Here is a 24,418-nt window from a genome sequence, read left to right on the forward strand (position 1 = left end):
GTGTGTTCGTGGGCAGCTCAGAGCCAGTGCGACTGGAGGAACAGGACTTAGCGAGCCCACCACTCCTAGAACGGGGGGCAGGTGACGGGGAGGTGGCGGCCTGAGGGGCTGAGCACTGAAAATGCTCCACACTCGGGGCTTCATGGGTTCCCTCGTGTAATGCTCCTGAGAGGTAGGTCAGGAGATGGACTAGAAGTATCTTGTCCAAGGTCACACAGCTGAGAAGGGTTAAGGTTGGACTTGAAACAGAAGATACTGAGGCCTGGGCTTTCAGTCGCTCTGCTGTTGGGGCGCTAAGGTGCTCGTCCCGGGACCAGAGATGAGGCAGAGGGAACAGACCAGAGCAAGGAGGGGTAAGTAGGTACATCTTTACCTCTGACTTTCCTAGTTAAGTCCCTATATCCTTCCACATACCATTAAAGTGACATCAGATTTAATGCCTCCCAAAGGCTCAGTATTTTAAGTGCCTTCATCTGGGAGTATTGTGGGATAGGGTGGTTAGGAGCATGGGCCCCAGCGTCAGACTGCCTGGCTTCCTAGTCTGGCGACACCCTTACAAGGGAGAACCACGACTGACCTCCACGAGCCGGTTTGCTTACGTAGAAGGTATGAGGCCATTCCTTACCTAATCCGGCCGTGAGGATGAGATGAGGTCATGTGCAGCGTGTACTTAGCAGGAAGCCCAGGAGCCGGTACGCGGTCCCTGAGTCACCGCCGCTTTCATTCCCCTGCTGCCTGGCGCGAGGTCCCTCTGCCACTCCTCTCCGGCCCCTACCAGGAGCACGTGGGTGCGGTGCCTGCTTCCCGGACTTTCTAGTCCCATACGAGTTACAGGCTCGAGCAACTGGCTTCTCTAAGAAATGGGACCTAGAGCTGCCCTGTGGCCGCCCGTTGACTTCAAGGTCGCTGCTGGCAGAGGTCAGCGGTCCAGGCTGGAGTCTCTGACACATTCCCTTCCGCGGGGCGCCACCATCTTCCCAGCTGCCCCTGCCTCTGGGGCATTTGTGACTCGGGAGCTGGGCACCGCAGCCCGCGACCGGCGCCATGCTGACCCCAACTGGCGCGGCCTGCGGATCGCTGGATGATTCTCGGCAGGACCGTGGCCAAGTCTCATGCCTGAGTCCGGGGGTGAGGCAGGGAAAGAGCATGGCCGCCACCCCGCTTACCACGCTTGGCCGCGAATCTTCGACGAAGATCTTTAAACTTCATGGTGTGAAGTGGGAAGGGACCGAAGGTAGGCACTTTTACCCACTTCCCTCCCCATTTTTCAATACATCAAGGGACAGAGAACTGGGACTGAGTTCTTGGCCCTTGTTGTTCGGTTCTGGTTGACCAGGAAGCAGGGTAAAAACTGGGAGTTCCGTGAGTTTGCAGGACCTTGGCAGCCCAGAGCTCTCACCAGAGCGGGGAAGGGATTAAGAGTTAGAATATCCCAATTGTGCTTTTGAAACCAGGGTTCACATTCTCAAGACTGCTTCCCTCCAACAGAGCTGTAAGACCCGAGCAGAGCCACTCTTTTTTCCAAATGCTTCATCCCAGCCCAGCAGCGACCGAACTCTCCGTCTGCCTTCCAGGGAATGCCCACTCCCCTGGCCCCGCTGCAGGGGCGAGAGGGAAGTGTGATTTCAGGCAGCGCAGGGCCCACCTGAAAAGCTCGACTAGACTCAACAGAGGATTCACTTTCTGTCAACCTTTCATTTCTTGAGCGCCGGCTGGGTAAAAGATCGTCTAGAAGAATTCCTTGACCCTCCTGGCTGCCCAGAAAGTCACCCATCTGAATCCAGAGCCTCTCGGTACTAACGGGTTTTTCTGACCGTGGAGGGAGACCCTGGCGAATTTATTCTGGAGGCGACTCCTCTGTTCACTTTCCAGTCCTCACTTAGCCTGAACGGGAAGCAGCTATGGGTCTAGACTCAGAGGGGAACCGAAAAGCAGGCGGGAAGCTCCTTCGGTCAGAGGCCCCCGAGTCCAGTCCCCGTGCGGAGAGCACTGCAGCCCGGCCCGTCCTGGGCCCCAGCTCACTGCAACGTGGCAGGAAGCCCGAGGGCTCCCTGGCACCGCAGTGCTGATGGGAGGGAAGTCGTGACCAGGACCTCACGATGGGGAAGACAGGGACTGCTCTGTTCCCACCCCCCCCCAGGAGCTGCTCCTGTTCCAGGGGAGCAGAAGCACAAGTCTGTGCGCCCCAACAAGGCCGTGCTCCTCAGGCGGTACCTTTTCCGCTTCCGCTGGCTGGGTGGCTAGCCGGTCCCAAGGACACGTGACAGAGCTGCCCAGGTATGGAGCATCTTGGGAGACCGTTCTAGTTAATGCAAACTTTATTTATAAAAGACTCTTAAATTAGTTGTATCATGCCATGCATTCATACAGAATACAGTGACCCTTCAGGGCTACGGGGAGAGGAGCTCACAAACTCAAAGGAGAACTATTAAAGAGTTTCTAATAGTGAAAAGCTAGGAAAGATCGGGACGACTTTACAAATGAGCAGTTAAAAATAAAAGACAAAGGCTGTGGAGACTAGTCGGAGCCGAGAGGAGGGCAGCTGTTGACAAGTCTGTGCACTAAACTACGACGCGGACAGTCGGCTAGAGGCAGGGCGCCGGCGGAGAAGCAGTACGGACAGAGGCCCGCGCCCCGCCGGTCCGAGCACCGGGCCCGCCGAGCCCCTGCCGCGAGGGGGATGCCGAGTTTAGTGACCTAGAGCTGCGGGGCGCGGGCCAGGGGCGGCTTCACTTGCGACTGCTCTTTATCCTCTCCAGTCTCTTTTTCAAGTCGTCAATGTTCGCTGTGGAGGACGAGGACGTGGTCACGGTTCCGGCAGAGTGAGTGTGGTTAGAATCCAGGTCCGAGTGCTGGTGCTGCTCCCGGGACTCCCGGAGCTGAGAGAGTTTGCTGTGCAGCATGTCGGTGGAAGAGGCGACCGGGGGGGCTGCTGGCTTGGAGAGCAGGGAGGTCAGCGGGGGCCGCTCGTCTTGCTGCGGACAGAAGGAGACACAGCGGCAGAGCAGGTCAGGCCGCAGCTCGGGGAGAGCGGGCCGGCCTGGCCCTGCCCCACACGGGAGGGAAGGAGCGCTACCTTTGTGTTGTCCAGACCACACCGCTGGCGGAGGATCTTGAGCCTTTCCAGGTAGACAGACGGCCCCACTTCTTCTCCGTTGGTGTTCCCTATGGAGGACACCGTGCTTGGGGGGGCGGGCATACACGTGACCTCCATCTGTGGGGAGACGCCTGGAGAGGAGATGGGGAGAGGACACTCCAATGCACACACGTCCCACTTCCAGACCGCCCGGGCTCATCTGTCGCCACAGGGAACGATTTGGGGCTTGGATATCACCACTGTAAAGACTAAAAAATCCACCAGAGTCCCATCTGGAGTTGGTGATAAAGGGTGCTCTGAATTATACACGATAAGCTGAGCAAGAACTTCAAGAAACAATAGAGCAGAGTGTAAGCTGGGCTGCCCACCCACATCCTGGGATCTGCAGGGGGTGGCAGCCTGTCACCCGGCCGCTGGCCTGGGCCATCCAAAAGCCTAGACTGCTCCCGAGGCTACGGTGTCCAGCTGAAGTAAAACGCCTGGACTTGAAATGCTGGCAACAATTAGACTAGGTCTGGACCAGGTGATACATGGGGAAGTGCTTATTCACACCAGGAAGAGAGCAAGGAGCTCAGGCGACAGTGTATGCATGGGGAAGAGGCAGAAATGCAGGTGTCCAATAAACACCCCCAGAAGAGGGACAGGAACGGCGCATCTGTCACCCCCAGCATAGAGAACAATATTCTGGCGGGAGAGGGAAAAACCAGAAAAATCTATCACAGGTCTTCTTAATGTTCTGAGAAGGAACAATCACAACATGTAGGCATTTAAAATACCCAATTTGGTATCAAAGAAAACACATTATATAAGCCAAAAAAGATGTGGTCTTGGGAAGAAAAACTCCCTTACGGTAAACCGAAAAGTAGCACCAAAGGTTACTGTATAGGAAAAAAGGAATCCTTAATGTAAACAATTGGAGAACGGGCTGCCCGGGGGCCAGTGACTGAGGAAGGACGTGAGGGCCAGTGGAGAGGGCTGCTGTCTGAGCACTCCCCGCACACAACTGCTCCGTAATCAGTGGGGTTACACGCTCGGGCTGCACATGTGCTGTGGACGTCACCAGAAAGGACTTGGGAAGTGAGAAAGCGGACCCCACCTCGATCAAGCAAACCATGATATGTCCGCTTAGCACCTCTGACCTGCCATACGGTGTAGTACTTGGTGGTGAGTCATTCCGTGTCTGTGTCTGCCCTTGTGGATTTTAAATTCTAGCAGAGGTTTCTGTCTGTCTGCCTGGCACAGGGGAGGGACTCAACAGGTCCTGCTGAGTGACAGCAACGACAGCTCATCCATCCTAATGTCAGGTTGAAACCTTACCCCCCTGGCCCAGTGAAAACGCCAGTGTCTGCCAATTATGTTTACGGGAGCGGGAGCCAAAGAGAAGACCCTGGAGCTGTCGGTTACAGAAAACAGCGGTCAGGAGCCTTAAACCAAAAGAAAGACCCCTGTTCACTGTGCAGAGTTGAGGGCGCACGTCTGTCCCACATTTACTTCTTTGTGAGTTCCCTGAAACTCCTACTCTTAAAATCTCGAATTTGTTTGCCTCTAAAACCGTGTTCCTTTGTGGTTTTCAGATTATAATCATGTTCCCTCTCACCATGTATCTTGCTGGGCTGAAGCTTCAATTGTGTTCTTAAATTGTTTTTGTTTTTAACATCTGAAATTATGCCTCTCCAAGACCTTAAGAGTCTCTTCCTTGAAGTGTGACAAGCAGAATGTCTACATACGGACATACCATGTGCTTGATCAAAGGGTGGGGGGTAGGCTGCAGATTTTAAGAAAGGTCTGAGACAGTGGCGTCTGAACAAAGATCTGAAGGAAGAGAGCGCACTAGTTACAAGGCTATCTTGGCCAAGAGCAATCTACATGTAAGAAATAGCTGGTGCAAAGGCCCCCAGCAGGTGCATGTCTGGTGCGTTCCAAAACAGCAAGGAGGCTGGTGGGGGCTGGAGTGGAACAGGAGTCGGTGTGAGTAGCAGGAGATGGGTGGCTCTTAGAGCTGTCAGCGGGCCTTACAATGTAGGACCCTGTAGACCTCTGTAAGGCCATTTGCTTTTGCTGAGAAAGGGAGAACCTTTGGAAAATGTTTGAGAAGTGCTGTTTTGATGCTAGGTGTGGGAATGATGATGGGGAGGCAACACTGGAAGCAGGGGATCAGCTGGGAGAACAGGGCCATACACCAGGTGAGAGGTGAGGATACTCACACCAGGGCAGTGGCTGTGAAGGTCCTGAGAAGTGAGTGAGGATTCTGTCATGGTTTGCAGGCAGAACAAAAGGATTTCCGGACAGAGGGGAAGACATGACTCAAAGGCAAAAAAGGTCTAAAGCAAACTAGAAGGACAAAGTTGCCATCATCTGAGATGGAGAAGAAAGCTAACGGAGCAGGTTTTGGAGGAATATGTGACACGCTGAGTTGACGATGTCTACTGGAGACATACATCAGGTAGGATGTAGGTGTTGGGATCAGGAAGGTTTGAGCTGGACCCAAACAACCCTGGGCCTCTCTGGCATGTAAATGGTATCTCAAGTGATGAGAATACATGATTTAATTAAGGGAATGAGAGTAAGAAGGAAAAGATGGTTATGGACTGAAGCCTGGAGAACGCCATGATTAAGAAGAGTCCAGAGAAAGGAAGAATCAGAGAGGCCAAGAAGGAAGAGGCCAGGAAGGCCAGGTTGGAGGAGACCAAGAGAGCACGGACACCTGGAAGCACAGGGAAGAAACGGTTTCAAGGGCAGGGAACACCTGCCCCTATCAAACATTGGCGATGGGTCAAGTCAGGTGACAGTTGGCCACTGTCTGCAGCAATGTGAACATCACAGTGACCATCAGGGACTGAGGAGCATAGGTACAAATTTAAGCCAGTCAAAACCTCCAGTTCCTGAGCGGGGAGCTATTTTGAGCTCATCCCTGCAGCCACTGGAGGAAGCCATACCTGTGGATGTGGGAATACGGCCTTTGCCCTCCCTCTCCATCTCAATCACCCGAAGGCCTCTCTCAACATAGCTCTGGAAGAACTGGGAGGAATTTTTCAGAAATGGTTCAATGTCAGCATCTGAGTATTTCTTCTTATATTCGTATAACTCTGCTAGGCCCTGGTTACCAAGGAAAAGGAAGAGGGGGCGGACATTAGTCAGTGGCCCTTCTCCATCAAGCAGATGCCCATTTGGCTTGCCCCGCCCCTCTCACCTCTTTAGTGTTCTCCTTAGACCCGATCTTCTTAAAAATCTCAGCCAAGAAATCATTCACTTTGGCCTTTGATGATTTTTCATCCTGCAATTGAAAGACATAAAGGACTGGCTAGACTTATTAATTAGGAACCCATGATTGGATAAGAACTGAAGAGGTCTCAAAACCCAGACTTTACTGGTATGTTCCTGTGAATAACAGAAGCACCAGTGTCTGCAGCAGAAAACCCCAACTTTCTGGGTCACCGAATACCTCCAGTCACAGGTTTTCAACTAAACTTGATGAGGAAGGACCTGGCCCATTCCTTCCTAATTAAGTAGAGCTCACAGTGGATTTATCCAACAACCTTTGGTTGTGTGGAAACCACATAGTTCTAACTAGTTCATATAAGAAAACTTCAAGATGGAAATGCTCACAGTATAGAACTATAGCAGGAGAGTGACCCAATCCCCAAGCCTTCACCTTCGACCCTCAGAAAGGTAGGCTCCAGCGCTCACGCCTTTGACAAGATCACCACCTTCAGTCTTTCCAGTCAGGACACTTACTATTCGAGATGCTCCCTTTTCTGTTTCCTTCTCAGACTTGCTCCCTGTCTGGTCCATGCTGTGCTTCATCATCCGGCAGAGGTGGGCCTCCAGCTCAGACTCGTTCTTGTTGTCAATCATTGTTAGGTGGTCTAGGATCTGAGGGAGACATGCACATTCAGATGGCGGCAATGCCACATCCATGATACTCTCCTCAAGCTCCTTCAGGGACCAGCTGCTGTTCTCACTTACCTTGGGTCCTTTTAATTTGCATAAAGTGTGTAGCAGCGTCTTTAGGGTCCTTATGGGAAATTCACTTTTGCATTGCTTCAGTTTCTCTTTAGGGAAGACCTTCATGAAAATGTGTATGTCCAGAAGAATTCTGTCCAGATTAATGCTGTTGATGGTATCAGGCAAGAGTCGAACCATTCTCCAGAGACACTATTGGAAAAAGAAATACAAGGTAGAAGGAGTGGCTGAAGAATGAAGATAATTCCTGCCACCTTTCACCTGCTCTAGGCTCTGGGGTCACTTCTGAAAGATGGTCAGGGGGGTTAAGTGTGGAACATCACCATGTCTTTTGAGTTCAGCTGTTAAAACATGAACAATTTCACTCACTTCAAGCACGTCACTGGTTAGTGTGTGACAAGCCATCCACGTCATCATCCCCACACCTTCTTCCCAACTCCCTGGAGATGGGTCTTAAATAGTGAGAAGATGTGGAGAACTGGGTGTGGGATCGAGAAGAGAATAGTTCATACAGCTTAACCAAATCTAACGCAAGGAGACAAACTATTACAGTGTAATAACAGGATTATAATGGGGCAGAAATGTTCATTTGGGGTCTTCCATCAAAAAGACCGAAATATTACAGGGCTATACATACCTATTTCCCCAAAAGGTATAAAATTTGTCTCATCAAACTAATTGCCTTTTGTTTCTAGGACAATTGGTCTTTCCCTTTTCACTGTTTGAGGCCAAGAACTGTTGAGGCCTGAGCTTGGGGTGTAAACCGGAGACCAAGTATATTTTTCAGGTGTGCCCTGGTCGATTTAAGTCTATGTCCTACTTTCAACTCCCCTTTCCCCACACTTTAACCAGGTACGGCATCTTTGAAAGAAAAGAAATCCAATTATTTCCACTTTACCTTCATAACAAGCTCTGAGAATTTGGGAGAACTGGCTGTTGCTAGCAGGCTGTCTTGGAGCAAAACAAGTAGGGCACTAGAAAAAAAAATCCCAACATGATAACATTAATAAGTTTCAAACATGGGGCGCCTGGGTGGCTCAGTCGTTAAGCGTCTGCCTTCGGCTCAGGTCGTGATCCCGGGGTCCTGGGATCGAGCCCCACATCTGGCTCCCTGCTCGGCGGGAAGCCTGCTTCTCCCACCCTCACTCCCCTTGCTTGTGTTCCCTCTTGCTATCTCTCTGTCAAATAAAAAAAATCTTAAAAAAAAAAAAGTTTCAAACATGCATTCCAATTAAAGTTAGTAATTAAAAGGCCAAGTGTAAACTGTATCCATCTAATAAATTGAGAGCTCATGGATCAGGACTGTCTCTGATTACCTGACGTTCAGCTGTGAAGAAAATAAACGTCAATCCTTTAAGCTTCCTCAGTTACCACCTGATAAATGGTAAAGCTCCTCACTCTACTTTCATTGTCACTGGTAGCTGAGAGAGAAATGTGCCTGAAATGTACATGAAAGGGGGAGGTAACCAACAAACACTACAGTCCTATTCTAGAAAACTCACTATGCTGGCTGGCTTACTGAGTCGTTACTAGTTTTAATGCTGTCTCAGGTTGGAACACTTGGTTCATGAGGAAGAGAAGAGTAATAAATCAACATAACTAGGCAAACCTAAAGTTGTAATTGGTCTAGTGACTTTGGTTTCCACGGGCAGACGAAAGAGAGGCTATTCCAGGCTCTGGAGTGAGATTATAGTTTTACCTCAGGATGTTGGTCTGGTCTGACTTCTCCAGCACCTTCACCACCAAGAGGTTCACAGAGCGGATCACCTGCTGTCCTTCCTCTAGATCTTCAATTCGAGAGTCTAGCATTAAGGTGATGAGGCCATGCATCAGGTCTTTCAGCACTCCGGTGGAGGCCTCCCGGGCGAGGCTCTCAATCTGAAACAGCTATCCAATCATCCTTGTGTTAGAGAGGTAAGAAACCCAGAGTATACAGCAAGGAAGATAAATGTGGGTGGCACATTCTAGCAAACAATTTTACTGTATTAAAAAAAATTCAGAGTATTAGGGGGAAAAAAAAAATCACCAGACTCCCTCATACCTCTGGAAATAGCCAAATTAACCGCCAAAATTAACTGGAGTGCTTCCTTCCTTCCTGTTACAGAAGTACTTTTAGGGTGAGCAGTTATCTGTGACAATGCACCCAGGGCCTATCATGCCTGATGAAGACACGGGTAGGACGCAGAATTCTAGGCAGTATGTAAGCATTCTAGTTTGTATCCTAACAATAAGGCAAACTGGAGTGTCACCCAACATCCGATGAAAGTAGTCCGTAGCTTGCAAGTAAAACCCAGTAAGTGACGCAAGACTCACTGGAACTACACTGACTCAGGCTCTAGAACCCAGGTAGGATGAGACACTGAAGGGAAGCTCACATTCTACAGAAGCAGCCTTACCGAAATCATGTTGCCAATGATACAGCTATACAGCTTGATGATCTCATCTTTCTCCAATTTCTCATCCGCCATATGTGTGTTGTAGATGAGTCTTAGTTGCATGAATGTGGCTATCAGAAACTGATCAATGTGGCCAGACATAGCTTCAGCTTTGTCTTCCTGTCTCAGGACCTCATCGATCTGGTAACAAAAACCCCAAGATATAGTCTCCAAGCATCATACTTTAAGTAGCAGGAAAATGCTACAAAGGATATCTCTGTAATATTTGCAAAGCACTTATAATATCTTACCTTGAAAAAAATCCAGTCACTTTACATATAAATAACTAGTATTCAAACATTCAGCACATGTTTACTGAGCAAGATACTGTTAGGTGAATTAGTCACAGATCCTATTCTGAAAGGTTCACTACTCAGAAGATCAGGGAATCCCTATGTTTAAATGTCTCATCTATTAAAGTGTTTTTAATACCCATTATATCTCATTTGATCATCCAACAGCTCTGAGAAGTAGTAAGTTAAGATTTCCATTTACCAGATAAGTAAAGTGAGGCTCAGAAAGATCAGACTACTCAGTCCAAACTCAAAACTCAGGCTTCTCACATCCTGATCTGGTGTTCTTTTTGGTCTACTGGCTGTCACTAATGGTAAAATGTACAACTATGGGAAAACATGTATTTCCCATTCACTACTGTAAAAAGACCTTTATTTTTATGATTACATAAATAACACCCAGACAAGCATGCCAATCTTCTTCACTGACCATCCTCATGCAGGGCTGTCCTACTGCACAATTCCAGGGAGCACCATTTACAGACTGCAGTGTGAACAGTGCCCCATGGTGTTCTGGAAGCCAGTGGTCCTACTTTCATTTAGATTTATGCATGTTATACCCCGTATGGACACACAATTTTATATAACTGGGGGTGTTTAACAAAGCTGCTTCAACACAGACACCATAAAAAATACTCTTTTTTTAGGGGGAAGCTTACTCTTTTTCCTAAGATAATTAACATTAACGCCTGGTCAACATCTTTCAGGTTCACAGCATCATATACACCCATACATGCACACATAAATGGGGTCAAGGTTTAGGGCATTGTTTATTCTACCAGAGGATTATAGTACATACACATCACTGCATCTGGCTTTTCTAGTTCAACAGAAAATTATGAAAATCCCCAAAGGCCACAAGAATAGCTCTATTAGGGCGCCTGGGTGGCTTAGTCATTGAGCGTCTGCCTTTGGCTCAGGTCATGATCCCAGGGTCCTGGGATCGAGCCCCGCGTCGGGCTCCCTGCTCAGCAAGAAGCCTGCTTCTCCCTCTCCCACTCCCCCTGCTTGTGTTCCTGCTCTCGCTCTCTCTGTCAAATAAATAAATAAAAATCTTAAAAAAAAAAAAAATAGCTCTATTAAAAAAAAAAAAAGAATAGGGGTGCCTGGTGGCTCAGACATTAGGCGTCTGCCTTTGGCTGGGGTCATGATTCCAGGTCCTGGGATCGAGCCCCATGTTGGGCTCCCTGCTCGGTGGGAGGCCTGCTTCTCCCTCTCCCACTCCCCCTGCTTGTGTTTCCTCTCTCACTGTGTCTCTGTCAAATAAATGAATAAAATCTGAAAAAAAAAAAAAAATAGCTCTATTTTTAAAAGCTGCTTAACTGTGTGTAGCAAAATTTACTCAATCATTCCCTTAGTGATAAACTTTCAGTGTGTTTCCAGTTTGGTTATTTTACTATAAATAATGTTACAATAAACATCTCTGTATATACAGTATCTTAACGTACTTGTGTTTTTATTTCTAACTTTTTAGTCTGAAGAATACATTTTAAATGGCATAATAGATATTACTGTATTGTCTTCTTTAAAAAGGCACTAACATTTTTTTAAAAAGATTTTATTTGTTGGCGAGAGAGGGAGCGAGCGAGCACGCGCACAAAGAGGGGGAGCAGCAGGCAGAGGGAGAAGTAGGCTTCCCACGGAGCAGGGAGCCCGATGCGGGGCTCAATCCCAGGACCCTGGGATCATGAGCTGATTAGGCAAACGCCTAACCGACTGAGCCACCCAGGCATCCCAAAAGGCATTAACATTTAATTCACATTTCTACATTTAATGTATGACTACTGTTTTTCCAGAATCTCTATCAGCTGTGTGTTATTACTCTTTTTACTTTTTGCCACTCTGATGGCAAAAAGTGCTATCTTGTTTTTACGTCAATTTGCATTTTGTGGCAGAGAGCCTGGACCTCTTTTCACATGTTTACAGGCTTGGCTGTTTGGAATCTTCTGTGATTTGCCTATTCACATCATTTGGTCATTTTTCTGTTGGGTTCTCCTTTTCTCAAGAGTTCATAAAAGTTCTGTTTCCGAAATGTAGCTATTAATCCTTTATTAGTCATATGGGTTGCAAATATATTCCACAATATACCACTTGTTTATTGACAATATATGGTAAATTTCTCTAGATTAAAATCTTGTGTTCTTTTTTTAAGATTTTATTTATTAAATAAATAAAGAGAGAGAGAGGGAGAGAGCACAAGCAGGGGGAGTGGTAGGCAGAGGGAGAGGGAGAAGCAGGCTCCCCGCCGAGCAGGGAGCCCAATGTGGGGCTTGATCCCAGGATGCTGGGATCATGACCTGAGCAGAAAGCAGATACTCAACTGACTGAGCCACCCAGGCTCTAGATTAAAACCTTCTAGACTAAAATCTTAAAATTTTATATGATCAAATGTCTTGTTCTGTTCTGGGTTTCCTAATATTTTACGGTCTCCCCAAACCCCCTGGTTATTTAAAAAAATTTAGGGGGAGATCAATTGTTTCAATTTCCACAGGGTTACAGGTCTTATTTTTTTTCAGTCTCTTCCTTATCTATGGGTGGTTCCTTCCTCATTCCTGACTCTTATATTTTTGTTCTCTAATCAGGCTAGTAAGGAATTTTTGTTTCACAGGAAACAAATTTAGATTTATTATTTTAAAAATCCATCTCATGAATTGTAGTTTATCTCCTACTTTTAAATTTATTTTTTTTCTAATTTCTGATAAGTACTAAGTTCCTTTATTTTAGCTTTTCTTCAGTAATAAATGCATTTCAGGCAATATATTTTTCTGAGTTCAGTAGTTTCAGTGGAGTTTGAAAGAGAAATGCTTTCCTATTCACTATTAAGAGTTTTGCGGGGGGCGCCTGGGTGGCTCAGTCGGTTAGGCCGCTGCCTTTGGCTTAGGTCATGATCCCAGGGTCCTGGGATCGAGTCCCATATCGGGCTCCTTGCTCGGCGGGGAGCCTGTTTCTCCCTCTGTCTGCCTCTCCCCCTGCTTGTGTTCTGTCTCTCTCTCTCTGACAAATAAGTAAAAATAAAAATCTTAAAAAAAAAAAAAAAAAGTTTTGGGGTGGGGCGCCTGGGTGGTTCAGTCTAGCCTCCAACTCTTGATGTTGGCTCAGGCCATGATCTCAGGGTTGTGAGAATGAGCCCCGCTTTGGGCTCTACGCTCAGCAGGGAGTCTGCTTGGGATTCTCTCCCTCTGTCCTCCCACCCCGACTCTCTCTCTCAATACATACATACATACATACATAAAATTGTTAAAGTTTTGTTTTTCCTTTCTTTTGATCAAAGGGTCAGGAGGGTGTTTCATACTTTTCCAAGTAGCCATTATCTTGTGTGACATTATTAAAAAATGTGTTGCGTTACCAGGAAAGAATCTGGTCAGTGTATCTTTTACTATAGCATTTGTTAAGATACGAAAAACACGTATTTTCAGAGACTGTAAAATTCTCTCTACATATATATTAAATCTGGCTTACTGTTTACTAATATATTTTTTTAAAGATTTTATTTATTTACTTGACACAGAGAGACATAGCGAGAGCAGGAACACAAGCAGGGGGAGTGGGAGAGGGAGAAGCAGGCCTCCCTCAGAGCAGGGAGCCCGATGTGGGACTCGATCCCAGGACCCTGGGACCATGACCTGAGCCGAAGGCAGACGCTTAATGACTGAGCCACCCAGGTGCCCTATCCTTTTTTTTTTAAAAGATTTATTTATCTCAGAAAGAGAGAGCCCCCTCCGGTGGGGGGAGGGGCAGAGGGAGAGGGACAGCAGACTCCCTGCTGAGCAGGGAATCTGACATGGGGCTCAATCCCAGGACCCCAAGATCATGACCTGAGCCAAAATCCAGAGTCAGACACTTAAACTGAATCACCCAGGTGCCCCACTAATATTCTTTTTTTATTAAGGTTTAACTTTAATATGATACAATATACAAATCCTAAGAATACAACTTAATGAAATTCTATGCCTATGCATCTGTACATCTGCCACTGAGAACAAGCTATAAGACATCAGGAGCACACCAAAAGCTCTTTTCCTGCCCCTCCAAGCTGGTACCTTGCCTTCCACCAGGGGTTACTGTTCTTTCTGGGTTTTCCCTTTTTTTCAAACCACTATTCTGACCTCTAAACTGGTAAGAATTATTTAATTCCCATGTCCTTGTATTTCATCTACTACACCTGTCCCAATTGTCTTAATCTGTAACTTGTCTTTTCATTTTTTTTTAAGTAGACTTCATAGCCAACGTGGGGCCTGAACTCACCACCCTTAGATTAAGAGTCACATGCTCCACCGCCAGCCAGCCAGGCGCCCTGCTTGTCTTTTCATTTTGTTATAAACAGAGTATCTTGTGATAAACAGAAGTTTTTAGAAACTTTAATGTAGTAAAGATTTCTATTTTTTATGTTTTGTGTCTAGTTTAAAAAGAAATCCTTACATAATGTGAAGTAAAAAATGTTCTCCTATTCACATCTAGGTCTTTGATGCATCTGAAATATACTTTGGTGTAGGAAATAGCAATCTGTTGTTCCCATGGAAAATAATTAGTCCTAGCACCCCTTACTGATTAATCTAGCTTTTACCAAGTGATTGTTTTTTTTTTTTAATTTTATTTATTTGACAGAGAGAGCGAGAGAGGGAACACAATCAGTGGGAGTGGGAGAGGGAGAAGCAGGCTTCCCGCAGAGCAGGGAGCCCGATGCGGGGCTCGATCCCAGGACCCTGGGATCATGACCTGAGCTGAAGGCAGATGCTTAACGACTGAGCCACAAAGGCGCCCCTTACCAAGTGATTTTTAAGGTCTTTCCTGTGTTAAGTTTCCTATAGATCTGAGTCTATTTCTGGGCTCTTTGTTCCATCTCAATGGTCTATCTGCTTGTCCTGGCCAATACTAACTACACTATTCATTACAGGGGCTCTGTAGTCATGGCTGATGCCCGGTGACATAAGCCCTCTCCACTGTGTTCTCATTTTTAAAGTCTTAAAAAAAACTGACTTTGCGATTTGCAGGCCCGTTGATCTCCCATATAAATTTTAGAATTTGCTTCATGACTACAGAAAAACTGTTGAGATTTTTGTAAGAATGGCTTTGGCTGTATAGGTTAATTTGAGGAGAATTGGCAATTGATGACCCTGAACCTTGTGAACACAGTATACTTCATTTATTTGGAAATTCTCTAATATCATTCAATTTTCTTTGTAAAATGCTTGATTTATTCCTAGCTATATGAACATTTTTGTTCCTGAGGGTTTTATTTTTATCTTAATTTTCTTATAATAGTAAAAATATATACAAAACTTACCAATTTAACCATTTTGATGTATGTAATGCAATGGCATTAAGTACCTTCACAGTGTTATGTAACCATCACTACTATCTAGTTCTAGAACTTTGTTATCATCCTAAACAGATTCCGTACCCATTAAATAATAACTCCCCATTCCCCTGTCCCCCCTTGCCCTGGTAACCTCTATTCTACTTTCTCTCTCCATGGATCTGCCTATTCTAGAGACCTCATATATGTGGAATCATGCAGTATTTGTCCCTTCGTGCCTGACTTATTGTATGGAGCATAATGTTTCCAAGGTTCATCCATGTTATAGCATACATCAGAATTTAATTCATCTTAGGGGCACCTGGGTGGCTCAGTCGTTAAGCGCCTGCCTTCGGCTCAGGTCATGATCCCAGGGTCCTGGGATCGAGCCCCGCATCGGGCTCCCTGCTTCGCGGGAAGCCTGCTTCTCCCTCTCCCACTGCCCCTGCTTGTGTTCCCTCTCTCGCTGTGTATCTCTCTGTCAAATAAATAAATAAAATCTTAAAAAAAAAAAAAAAAAAGGAATTTAACTCATCTTGGGTGCCTGGGTGGCTCAGTTGGTTAAGCAATTGCCTTCGGCTCAGGTCATGATCCTGGAGTCCCAGGATTGAGTCCCACATCAGGCTCCCTGCTCAGCGGGGAGTCTGCTTCTCCCTTGGCCCCTCCCCCCTCTCATGCTCTCTCTCAAATAAAATCTTTAAAAAAAAAAAGAATTCATCTTTATGGCTGAATAATATTCCATTGTACGTACACACCACATTTTGTTTGTTCATCTGCTGATGGACTCTTGTTTTCCAAACCTTTTGTCTGCTGGGAATAACGCAATGAACACCAGTGCACAACTGTCTGTTTGGGTCCCTGCTTTCTGGGAGGAGAATTGCTGGATCTTATTGTACGTCTATGTTTCACTTTGTGAGGAACCGCCAGACTGTTTTCCATAGTGGTTGCACCATTTTATGTCCTCACCAGCAAGGCACACAAGTTCCCATTTCTCCACATCCTTGCCAACAGTTACTATTTCCCATTTTCAGAAAAAAATCCTAACAAGTGTGAAGTGGTTTTGATCTGCATTTCCCTGATGACTAAAAATGGCAAACAACTTTTCATGTGCTTACTGGAGAAATGTCAGTTTAAGTCCTTGGCCCACTTTTTTTTTGTGGTTGAGCTGTAGGAGTTCTTTCTGTGTTCTGGATATTAATCCCTTATCGTATATAATTTGCAAATCCTTTCTCTCATTCTGTGGGCTATCTTTTTACTTTTTTTTTTTTAAGATTTTATTTATTTGACAGAGAGAGACAGCGAGAGAAGTTCTGAACACAAGCAGGGGGAGTGGGAGAGGGAGAAGCAGGCTTCCCGCCGAGCAGGGAGCCCGACGTGGGGCTCAATCCCAGACCCTGGGATCATAACCTGAGCAGAACACAGGCGCTTAACGACTGAGCCACCCAGGTACCCCTCTTTTTACTCTTTTGATAGTTACCTTTAATGCATAAAACTTTTAAATTTTGGGGGCGCCTGGGTGGCTCAGTTGGTTAAGCAACTGCCTTCGGCTCAGGTCATGATCCAGTCCCAGGATCGAGTCCCACATCGGGCTCCCTGCTCAGCAGGGAGTCTGCTTCTCCCTCTCCCGCTCCCCCCTCTTGTGCTCTGTCTCTAAAATAAATAAATAAAATCTTTAAAAACAAAAAACAAAAAACAAAAAAACTTTTAAATTTTGATGAAGTTCAATTTAATTATTTTTTCTTTTGTTGACATTGCTTTTGGTGTCATATGCAATAATTCACTGCCAAATCCAGTATCATGAAGATTTTCCTCTATGGTATTTTTTTTCTTTTTTTTTTAGGTTATTATAAAAGTGAGACATGGAAATTATTCACCTGATGAAAGATTTCACAACTTCACTGGAATGAGCAGCTTCACGCAATGCCATTTCAATAATGGCTTATTTCAGTATACATGATGTCACATTCTCTAAATAAGAAATAATCCTTGGGGTGCCTGGATGGCTCAGTCAATTAAGCTTCCGACTCTTGATTTTGGCTCAGGTCATGTTCTCAGGATCATGTAATTGAGCTCTGTGTAGGGCTCCACACTCAGCTGGGAGTCTGTTTGAGATTCTCTCCCTCCCTCTACCCCTCCTCGTTTGTTCTCTTTCTCTCTCAAATAAATAAATGTAAAAAAAAAAAAAAAAAAAGAATCCTCGTCATTAGAACTACTTTGGTGTCTCCATATTGTAGGAGAAGAACTTTTATCTCCAACTTTCACGCCAACTGGTTGAATCTCTCTACTCTTTCCTTTAGAGCCTGATCCAACAGACTCCTGTTGCTTGTAATGGTCTTCCCTGAGATTTTTCTGGAAGCAAAATGCCTCCTTTGGTAGCAGTTTCGGCTGTACTCCTTTCAACTAAAACTCAGGCCAAGAGGGGAAGAAACTTTTTAAATACCTGTCCTGCCATGACCCATACTCCGCTCTCGAGCTGCCACTGCCGCAAGGAGACACCCCTCTCCCCCGTTTTCTTCTAAGAGTTTATAGCTTTGGCTATGACACTTATGTCTTTGGTCCGTTTTGAGTTAATTATTGTATACAGCATAAGAGTCTAACTTCATTCTTCTGCAGGTGGATATCCATTTTCCCGGCTTCATTTGTTGATAAGACTGTCCTTTCCCCCACTGAATGGTCTTGTCACCCCTGTCACTTAGACCACTAATTTGGTTTCTGTAGTGATCATCCTCTCCCTTCAGACCATTTACTAAATTTTAAAATTCTTTTTTTAAAGATTTTATTTATTAATTTGACAGAGAGAGATAGCAAGAGCAGGAACACAAGCAGGGGGAGTGGGAGAGGGAGAAGCAGGCTTCCCGCAGAGCAGGGAGTCCGATGTGGGACTCGATCCCAGGACCCTGGGATCATGACCTGAGCCGAAGGCAGAAAGACTGAGCCACCCAGGCGCCCCTAAAATTCTAAAACCATGTATTTTTTTTGTTTGTTTTTTGTTTTGCTAGAGAGAATCTTTATATGTAATAATAAATCCTCTTTAAGTACTCTTCCCACACCCTGCTCCCCTCCCCTGTGGTCATCTTGTCCCCGCCAGCAGTTTCATTGTGCTAGGAGATTCCCATTCTGGTTATTCTGTTTCATTCTTCTTCCCAGTTACTGGGTCTCTTATGGTGTGGTTCATTATTATTCTTTACCTAGTCAGGATTCATTCTTGGGTCTGCCTTTTGGAAATCCTCAATTGTGGCAATCTGAGAATGGGAAACACAGCAGTTCCTGCCCTTCTAAGTTTGTGGTATGCCAGCTAGTCACATGGCACCAAGGGCAGGCACTTCTGCTCTTCTGTCTCTGAAGGTACAAAAGCTAGAGACTTCCCAGCCTGACAGTGAATTCAGCCTTTTTGTTCAGCAACCTATAGTTCCCTGGGGGCCAAGGAGAACACCAGGTCCTTCTATTAACACTCATATAAACCACCATTGTCCTTTCTTTAGGGGATCTGCTGGTCTCCCTGGATGAAAGAGATTTCTTTCCAGGATTTTTGGTGTTTTGATCGTCTTCCCCGGGTTCTGCACTACTGAACTTCAGGTTTTCCTGAAGGCCTATATGTGGAAAAGGCTTATTACTTGTACTAGATGGAGCTTGACACTTGTATATACTTCAGATACCACCTACCTGACCCAGCAGCTCCTCTGCTCAGAAAATGCAGATGGGTTTGGACTGAAGTTGATAGAGAAAGGCAGCAGGAATGCATGTATTCAAGTCACTATTTTCTAGAGTCCCTCCAAGGTTAAAACTGTTAACAGGAGACTATTTGTCAAACAGTAGCAAAAATCTTGTACTAAGATTCCCAATTCTCCTATTTCCAGCCATCTGTCTTCGTGGAGATGTGTAACTGGCTGCTCAAACTCAACACAGCAAAGACAGAGCTCTTAATTTCCAACTTCTCAAGACTGTTCTTCCTCCAGCTTCCCCATTCTCAGCACCACTATCCATCCACCCAGGTGCTCAAGCCAAAAATCATGGAGTTACTCTTGATTCTTTTCTTAGCTTACTTTTCACAACCCATCTGTCTCCAAGTCTTGTGGACACTACCTATGAAAGATACCCTGGAACCATCCACTTTTCTTCCCCACTGTGATAATCCTAGTGCATGTGATAATATCTTTCATATGAATTTCAGTCATAGCTTCCTAACAGATCTGGTCTTGAGAGAGTGGCCAGAGAGACATTTTCTAGTAAAAATAAAGTTCAAACATTATAGAAATGTCGGAAGTATTGTAAAAGAACTTATAAAATCCCGAATCAGCTGAGAGTAAGTTGTCAATGTGATGCTCCATGCCCATCTCACACTTTACTGTGTATTTCTTCGTCACAAGGACATTCTCCTTCATACTCAGGAGGCAACACAAAATCAGGAAATTAGTATTGACGTTATTACAGTCTAATCCTCAGGCCCCATTCCATTTACTCCAATTGCCTTGATCTCGTTCTTCATAGCTAAAGGCCATTCTAGAATCATGCACTGCATTTAGTTAGTCATGTCTCTTAATCTCCCTTCAGTCTAGACCAATGCTCAGTCTTTCCTTGACTTTCTTGACCTTGACGGTTGTAAAATATCCCTTAGTTTTGCATTTTTTTGAGGTTTCTTCATGATCAGATGACATTAGGAATGTCAGCAAAGTGATGCTGAATTCTCACTGGATCCTACAAGGTGGCACATGATTTTATCTTGTCCTAATACTGATGTTCACTTTGAGCACTTCAAGTTGGTGTCTGCTAAGCTTCTGTACTGTCAAATTACTCAAAAGTATTTTGTATTTCTTAGTTACACTTTGTATATTAGTCCTTTGTATTTTGTGGGGAGGTACTATGAAACTATCTCATTTTTCTTTAAATTTTTAATTTAGGGCGCCTGGGTGGCTCAGCTGGTTAAGTGACTGCCTTCGGCTCAGGTCATGATCCTGGAGTCCCGGGATCGAGTCCCGCATCGGGCTCCCTGCTCAGCAGGGGGTCTGCTTCTCCCTCTGCCCTCTTCCCTCTCGTGCTCTCTGTCTCTCTTTCTCAAATAAAATAAATAAAATCTTAAATAAATAAATAAATAAATTTTTAATTTACATGGACATGGACTTGGGGTTTCCTATTTTGTTAAATTTTATTGAATCTATTTCCTGAATTTTATTCAGTTCATTGGGTTATACGTCATTACTATCATTATTGATTTTGATGCTCAAACTGTCCCCTGTTCAAATAGTTGGCCACCGGGTCCTTCTGACATGTCCCTATCATTCTTTGAGCCTATCCTTACTGTCAGGTACAATACGATATTCCAGGATTATCTTGTACTTTTTCTAATTCAGCCCTAGAATCTACCCCTTCTCCAAGGAGCCCTCATTCCCTTTTAGTGGAAAATGGTATTTAGAAGCCAAGTTTTGGGGGTGCTTGTTGCTGTTGGGGTATTGCTGTTCTCAGGTCCTTTCAATGAAAAGAATTAGGGAATATATGTGTATTATATATATATACATGTATACCTGTAACATACATTTATACCACACATATACATACATTTACATTGATATTTATTTCTACATCGCTGTATTGAAAATCATGAGTTCATACTGACACATCTAATCTAATTCTGGTCCAATGCCAGAGTTTATTCTATTTTGCTTTCCTTTCATATTTGTAGTGCTCTTTTCGGACAGTAAGAAACATGGCTTCAGGAGTGCCTGGGTGGCTCAGCCGGTTAGGCATCTGCCTTTGGCTCAGGTCATGATCCTGGGGGGCCTGGGATTGAGCCCCGAGTTGGACTCCCTGCTCAGTGGGGAGTCTGCTTCTCCCTCTGCCTCTGCCCCTGCTCATGCTTTCTCTAATAGAATCTTAAAAAAGAAAAGAAAAAAAACGTGGCTTCTATTTTCCTTATATTTCTTTGAATAATCCCTCTGTATGTAACCGATCTCCCATCTCTGCCCCCAGTCCTTCCCCATGCAGATGTCTACTGCTTCAGCTCTGACTCCCCATTCTGAGCCACCTGCATGCTGCCCCGCCCCCTGCAACACACATGGATATCCTCCTCACCTTGCCTGGGATCCTACTATCATGCCAGAGTGGCTGCCTGCATGACATCCTCTTCACCCTGCTTGGGCTCTGACTCCTGACTCTGCATCACCGCTCCTATATGACACCATCCTCACAACACTTGGGCTCTGAGACCCTCGCAACTGGGCCACGATGGTTCCCCACCCTCACCACCTTGCCACAAGGTGGATACCTACCTTGCTCTACCAACTTACTGGCTTTAGGACTAGATTGTTAGGAAACGGAAGCAGAAGAGAATGATTTGTAAAAAACATGTAGCTTCTTTGCTCAAAATTCTCTAATGGTTTCCCATCACACTTAAAATCCAAACAACCTACACCCTGCGGCTTTAAAGGTCTACATGATGTGATCTCTGTTCACCTTTCAAATCTCATTCTGTACCATTCTCCCCCTTGCCCACTCTGCTCTGGGCACATGGGCCTTGAATCGTTTCCTTGAATATCCAAGCTCATTCCTACCCGATAGCCTTTGTACTAGCTGTTCCCTCTGCTTGCATCCCTGACCACCAATTGAAGTAACTATTCAGCTCCTCTCTCTGATCACCCCATTTGAGTTCTATTTACACAGTAGTTGCTCTTATCTGATATTTTCTTGTTTATTTATTTTCTCTGTCCACTAGTAAGTAAGTTCCATGAGATTTGGTCCCTACTTACTCAGCGCTGTAGCTCCAGCTTCTGGTGAATGAATGCAAGCATAAAGAGAAAGGATCTATGAGAGCCACCTCCTGGGAAGCAAGTGATGACACTAAGTGGTCCCTGTGCACTTTTTCATCAGGGCAGTGCTGAACGCTGCCTACCTCCTTTAACTCTGTGACCTGTATGCAGCCACCACTCGTCCAGCCTCTGCTGCCAATGGAATTACTGTCAGGGGTCATACCCCCATTACCTGTGTCAGAGCTTGGATGCTCGTGTTGATGTCACCACTGGCTACTTGGGAGATAATGAAATTGATTGTGGATGCTGTATTACTGTGCATGTCATCGAAGTGTGGAGAAACAGCCCGGATTCTAGAGAGCAGAGCAAAGGGAAAAAATTCAATCTTACAAGACATCCCAGTGAGTTGGAATTACGCAGTTCTCCACTAGCTCCAGGTCTGAGTAAAAGAACTGTCACCAGCCATACAGTAATCAGTTCCAAAAAATTGTGACTACACAGAAAGCTCTTTCCACGTATGCACTCTCATGATCATGCACTGCTGACACTTAAATGAAAGAGATTAACTTACTTGGGTTCGGGAATAAGGACCGGTTCAAAAATGTCATCCAGTTTGTGCTGAACCAGCTCTGGCATTTCACATCGGACCGTACCACTGTCATTCTCAATCTCATCTAGATCCAGCTGGAATTCTCGGCGCACCATCTGGGCTGCCTCTGGATGCCCACTCATGCTTCGGGCTTGGCTAAGGAAAGCAAAAGGAGGCTCCTGAACTAAAGAGACTTCTGAACCAAAGAGCAAGAGTCACACTGCCAGTTGCCCCAAAGCTTCAAGACAGATATTCAACTTCTGGTTTCAGCCCCCCTGAATGATTTAAGTCCTTGAGTCTAAGCAAGTGCCTTCAATGGCAACAACTCTGGCTCACGAAGCAGATCATTTTACCTTGTATTTACAGTACCTTCCAAATTCTCTCTAGTTCACTAAAGCCAACAAACCTTGTACTGCTATTCCAGATGGGGCAGAAAATAATTAATAAAATATACTGACTCAAAGCTCTCTACTTGGGCAAAAATTTAAGATAAATCTAGGCTGGCTGGTTCTTTTCTGCCAAATTAACCAGTATTTTAAGTTTTTCTAATTATAAGCATTCTTCCATGCAGTGCTCGGTATACTTTAGACTTTGAGGGACAGTCATCTCTTTTTAGGAATATTCACTCTTGACAGGTCAGAGCCAGTGTTACATCCAAGCGATCTGTATTTAAGGTTTCCAAATTCAAGTTGGTTAACATTAGATAATGGACATAGCCCAAAAGAGAGCTGTCTTGCTCAGAAGGCAGTATTTTGAGTCCCTATGCCAATTCTGGTTTGCATGCATTTTACCTATTAGCTTTATCTGAAGAATAGGAACCTGAGCATGGCCAGGTATAACACAAGGACAAAGGTGAACCAATAATTTCGCCATGACACTGAGTTGCCATTTTTGCTAGCCAGTGGACTTCTGGGGAGGCTTGATTCATGGGATACTGATGGACACCCTCTAACCTAAACTCTAAACCAATCGCCCTCCAGAGGGGATGAATCCAAGTCAGAAGTTAGAAAGATATAAGAGCCCTGCTAATGAGAAATTAGCAGGCAGTACTTACATCCTATAAGTGCGATACATAATTCTGTCCACGGAAAAGCAGTGAAAGAAGGCACAAGACTATTTAGAAGTGGTTTTGAGACAAAGACAAAGACAATGAAGACTGAAGAATTAAACATTTGGTTACAAGACATTTCCCCAGACACTCTGGCATGCATGGTAATGGCTAGAGGAACTCAAGATTATGTTACAGGATAAGCATTAAGCACATGAGGCAAAGGCCACCGAGATGTTCTTAGACAACTGTCTCCATCTACATACTTGAGTTTGGAGGACATGTCCTCGGCTGGTCCCTTGCGCAGCATGTTGGCATTGGAGTTTACGCTCTGAGTGCGCGGAGGTTTCTCCTCCACCTGTTTTACTGGGGCAGCCGAAGGTCTCTTTGCTGACCGCTTAATCCTCTCCTCGAGCATGCTCATATCCTTTTCAGAGAGCTGTAAAAAGAGGCCAAATTGAATTTATTATTAGTACGCCCCTCTACCAGGATATGAGGAGAGTTTAAAAAATTTAACTGGAAGACTCAAGAGTCAATATCCATTCACATATTGAAGCAAGCAGAACCTACTATGTTGGGGTAAGTTTATTTCCAGAACACTAGCTACATTTACAATCAACTATTGTTAAAACCTGTTACAATAAGAGAATCTATGAAAGAAGGCAAGGATACAAAAGGAAAGGCTATTAGGAACTACAAATGAAAAGGTCCAAGATTAAATGACGCTTCCTCATACTTGCTGTGTCAACACTAACTATGTGAATGAAAGGCTAGAAGCTTCCCTGCTGATCATCTGTAAAATTCCCATCTGCTTTCTCTCCTTCACTGACCTGTAGTGAGGATGTAAACAGATTAATCCAGGTAAAAATGTATAAAAAACTGTGTAAATATATGTAATACTCAGAGGTCACTGGAGTGGACTGAGGTACAACCATGAGTGGTCCCGGCTCAAAGTCA

The 24,418-nt window shown here is 45.2% G+C and overlaps 1 protein-coding gene and 1 long non-coding RNA gene across 6 annotated transcripts in view; one reads left to right on the forward strand and one right to left on the reverse strand.

The window, feature by feature from the left end:
* The first annotated feature begins 124 nt into the window (after positions 1–124).
* Positions 125–1,779, forward strand: LOC118015819. The gene is made up of 3 exons (XR_004680708.1): positions 125–353; positions 1,096–1,234; positions 1,575–1,779. It is a non-coding gene; the product is annotated as an uncharacterized LOC118015819 (long non-coding RNA).
* A 521-nt stretch (positions 1,780–2,300) lies between these two features.
* Positions 2,301–24,418, reverse strand: part of CKAP5 (cytoskeleton associated protein 5) — a 102,537-nt gene continuing 80,419 nt past the window's right edge. For 4 of the 5 annotated variants that reach the window (XM_035012719.1, XM_035012720.1, XM_035012721.1 and 1 more), the window contains exons 33-44: positions 23,728–23,900; positions 22,396–22,569; positions 22,057–22,177; positions 9,457–9,636; positions 8,760–8,947; positions 7,959–8,034; positions 7,064–7,252; positions 6,833–6,970; positions 6,288–6,371; positions 6,034–6,193; positions 3,077–3,228; positions 2,730–2,975 (exon numbers count right to left, since the gene is read on the reverse strand). In XM_035012719.1, coding sequence (XP_034868610.1) covers positions 2,730–2,975; positions 3,077–3,228; positions 6,034–6,193; positions 6,288–6,371; positions 6,833–6,970; positions 7,064–7,252; positions 7,959–8,034; positions 8,760–8,947; positions 9,457–9,636; positions 22,057–22,177; positions 22,396–22,569; positions 23,728–23,900 — 1,881 coding nt within the window. Of the gene's footprint in view, positions 2,976–3,076; positions 3,229–6,033; positions 6,194–6,287; positions 6,372–6,832; positions 6,971–7,063; positions 7,253–7,958; positions 8,035–8,759; positions 8,948–9,456; positions 9,637–22,056; positions 22,178–22,395; positions 22,570–23,727; positions 23,901–24,418 lie in introns of all 5 variants that reach the window. The other variant, XM_035012723.1, reaches the window with a different exon arrangement.

The sequence above is a fragment of the Mirounga leonina genome, unplaced genomic scaffold (genome assembly GCF_011800145.1).
Source record: "Mirounga leonina isolate KUSES-001 unplaced genomic scaffold, KU_Mleo_1.0 Mir_166, whole genome shotgun sequence".
In the NCBI taxonomy this organism is placed as follows: Eukaryota; Metazoa; Chordata; class Mammalia; order Carnivora; family Phocidae; genus Mirounga; species Mirounga leonina.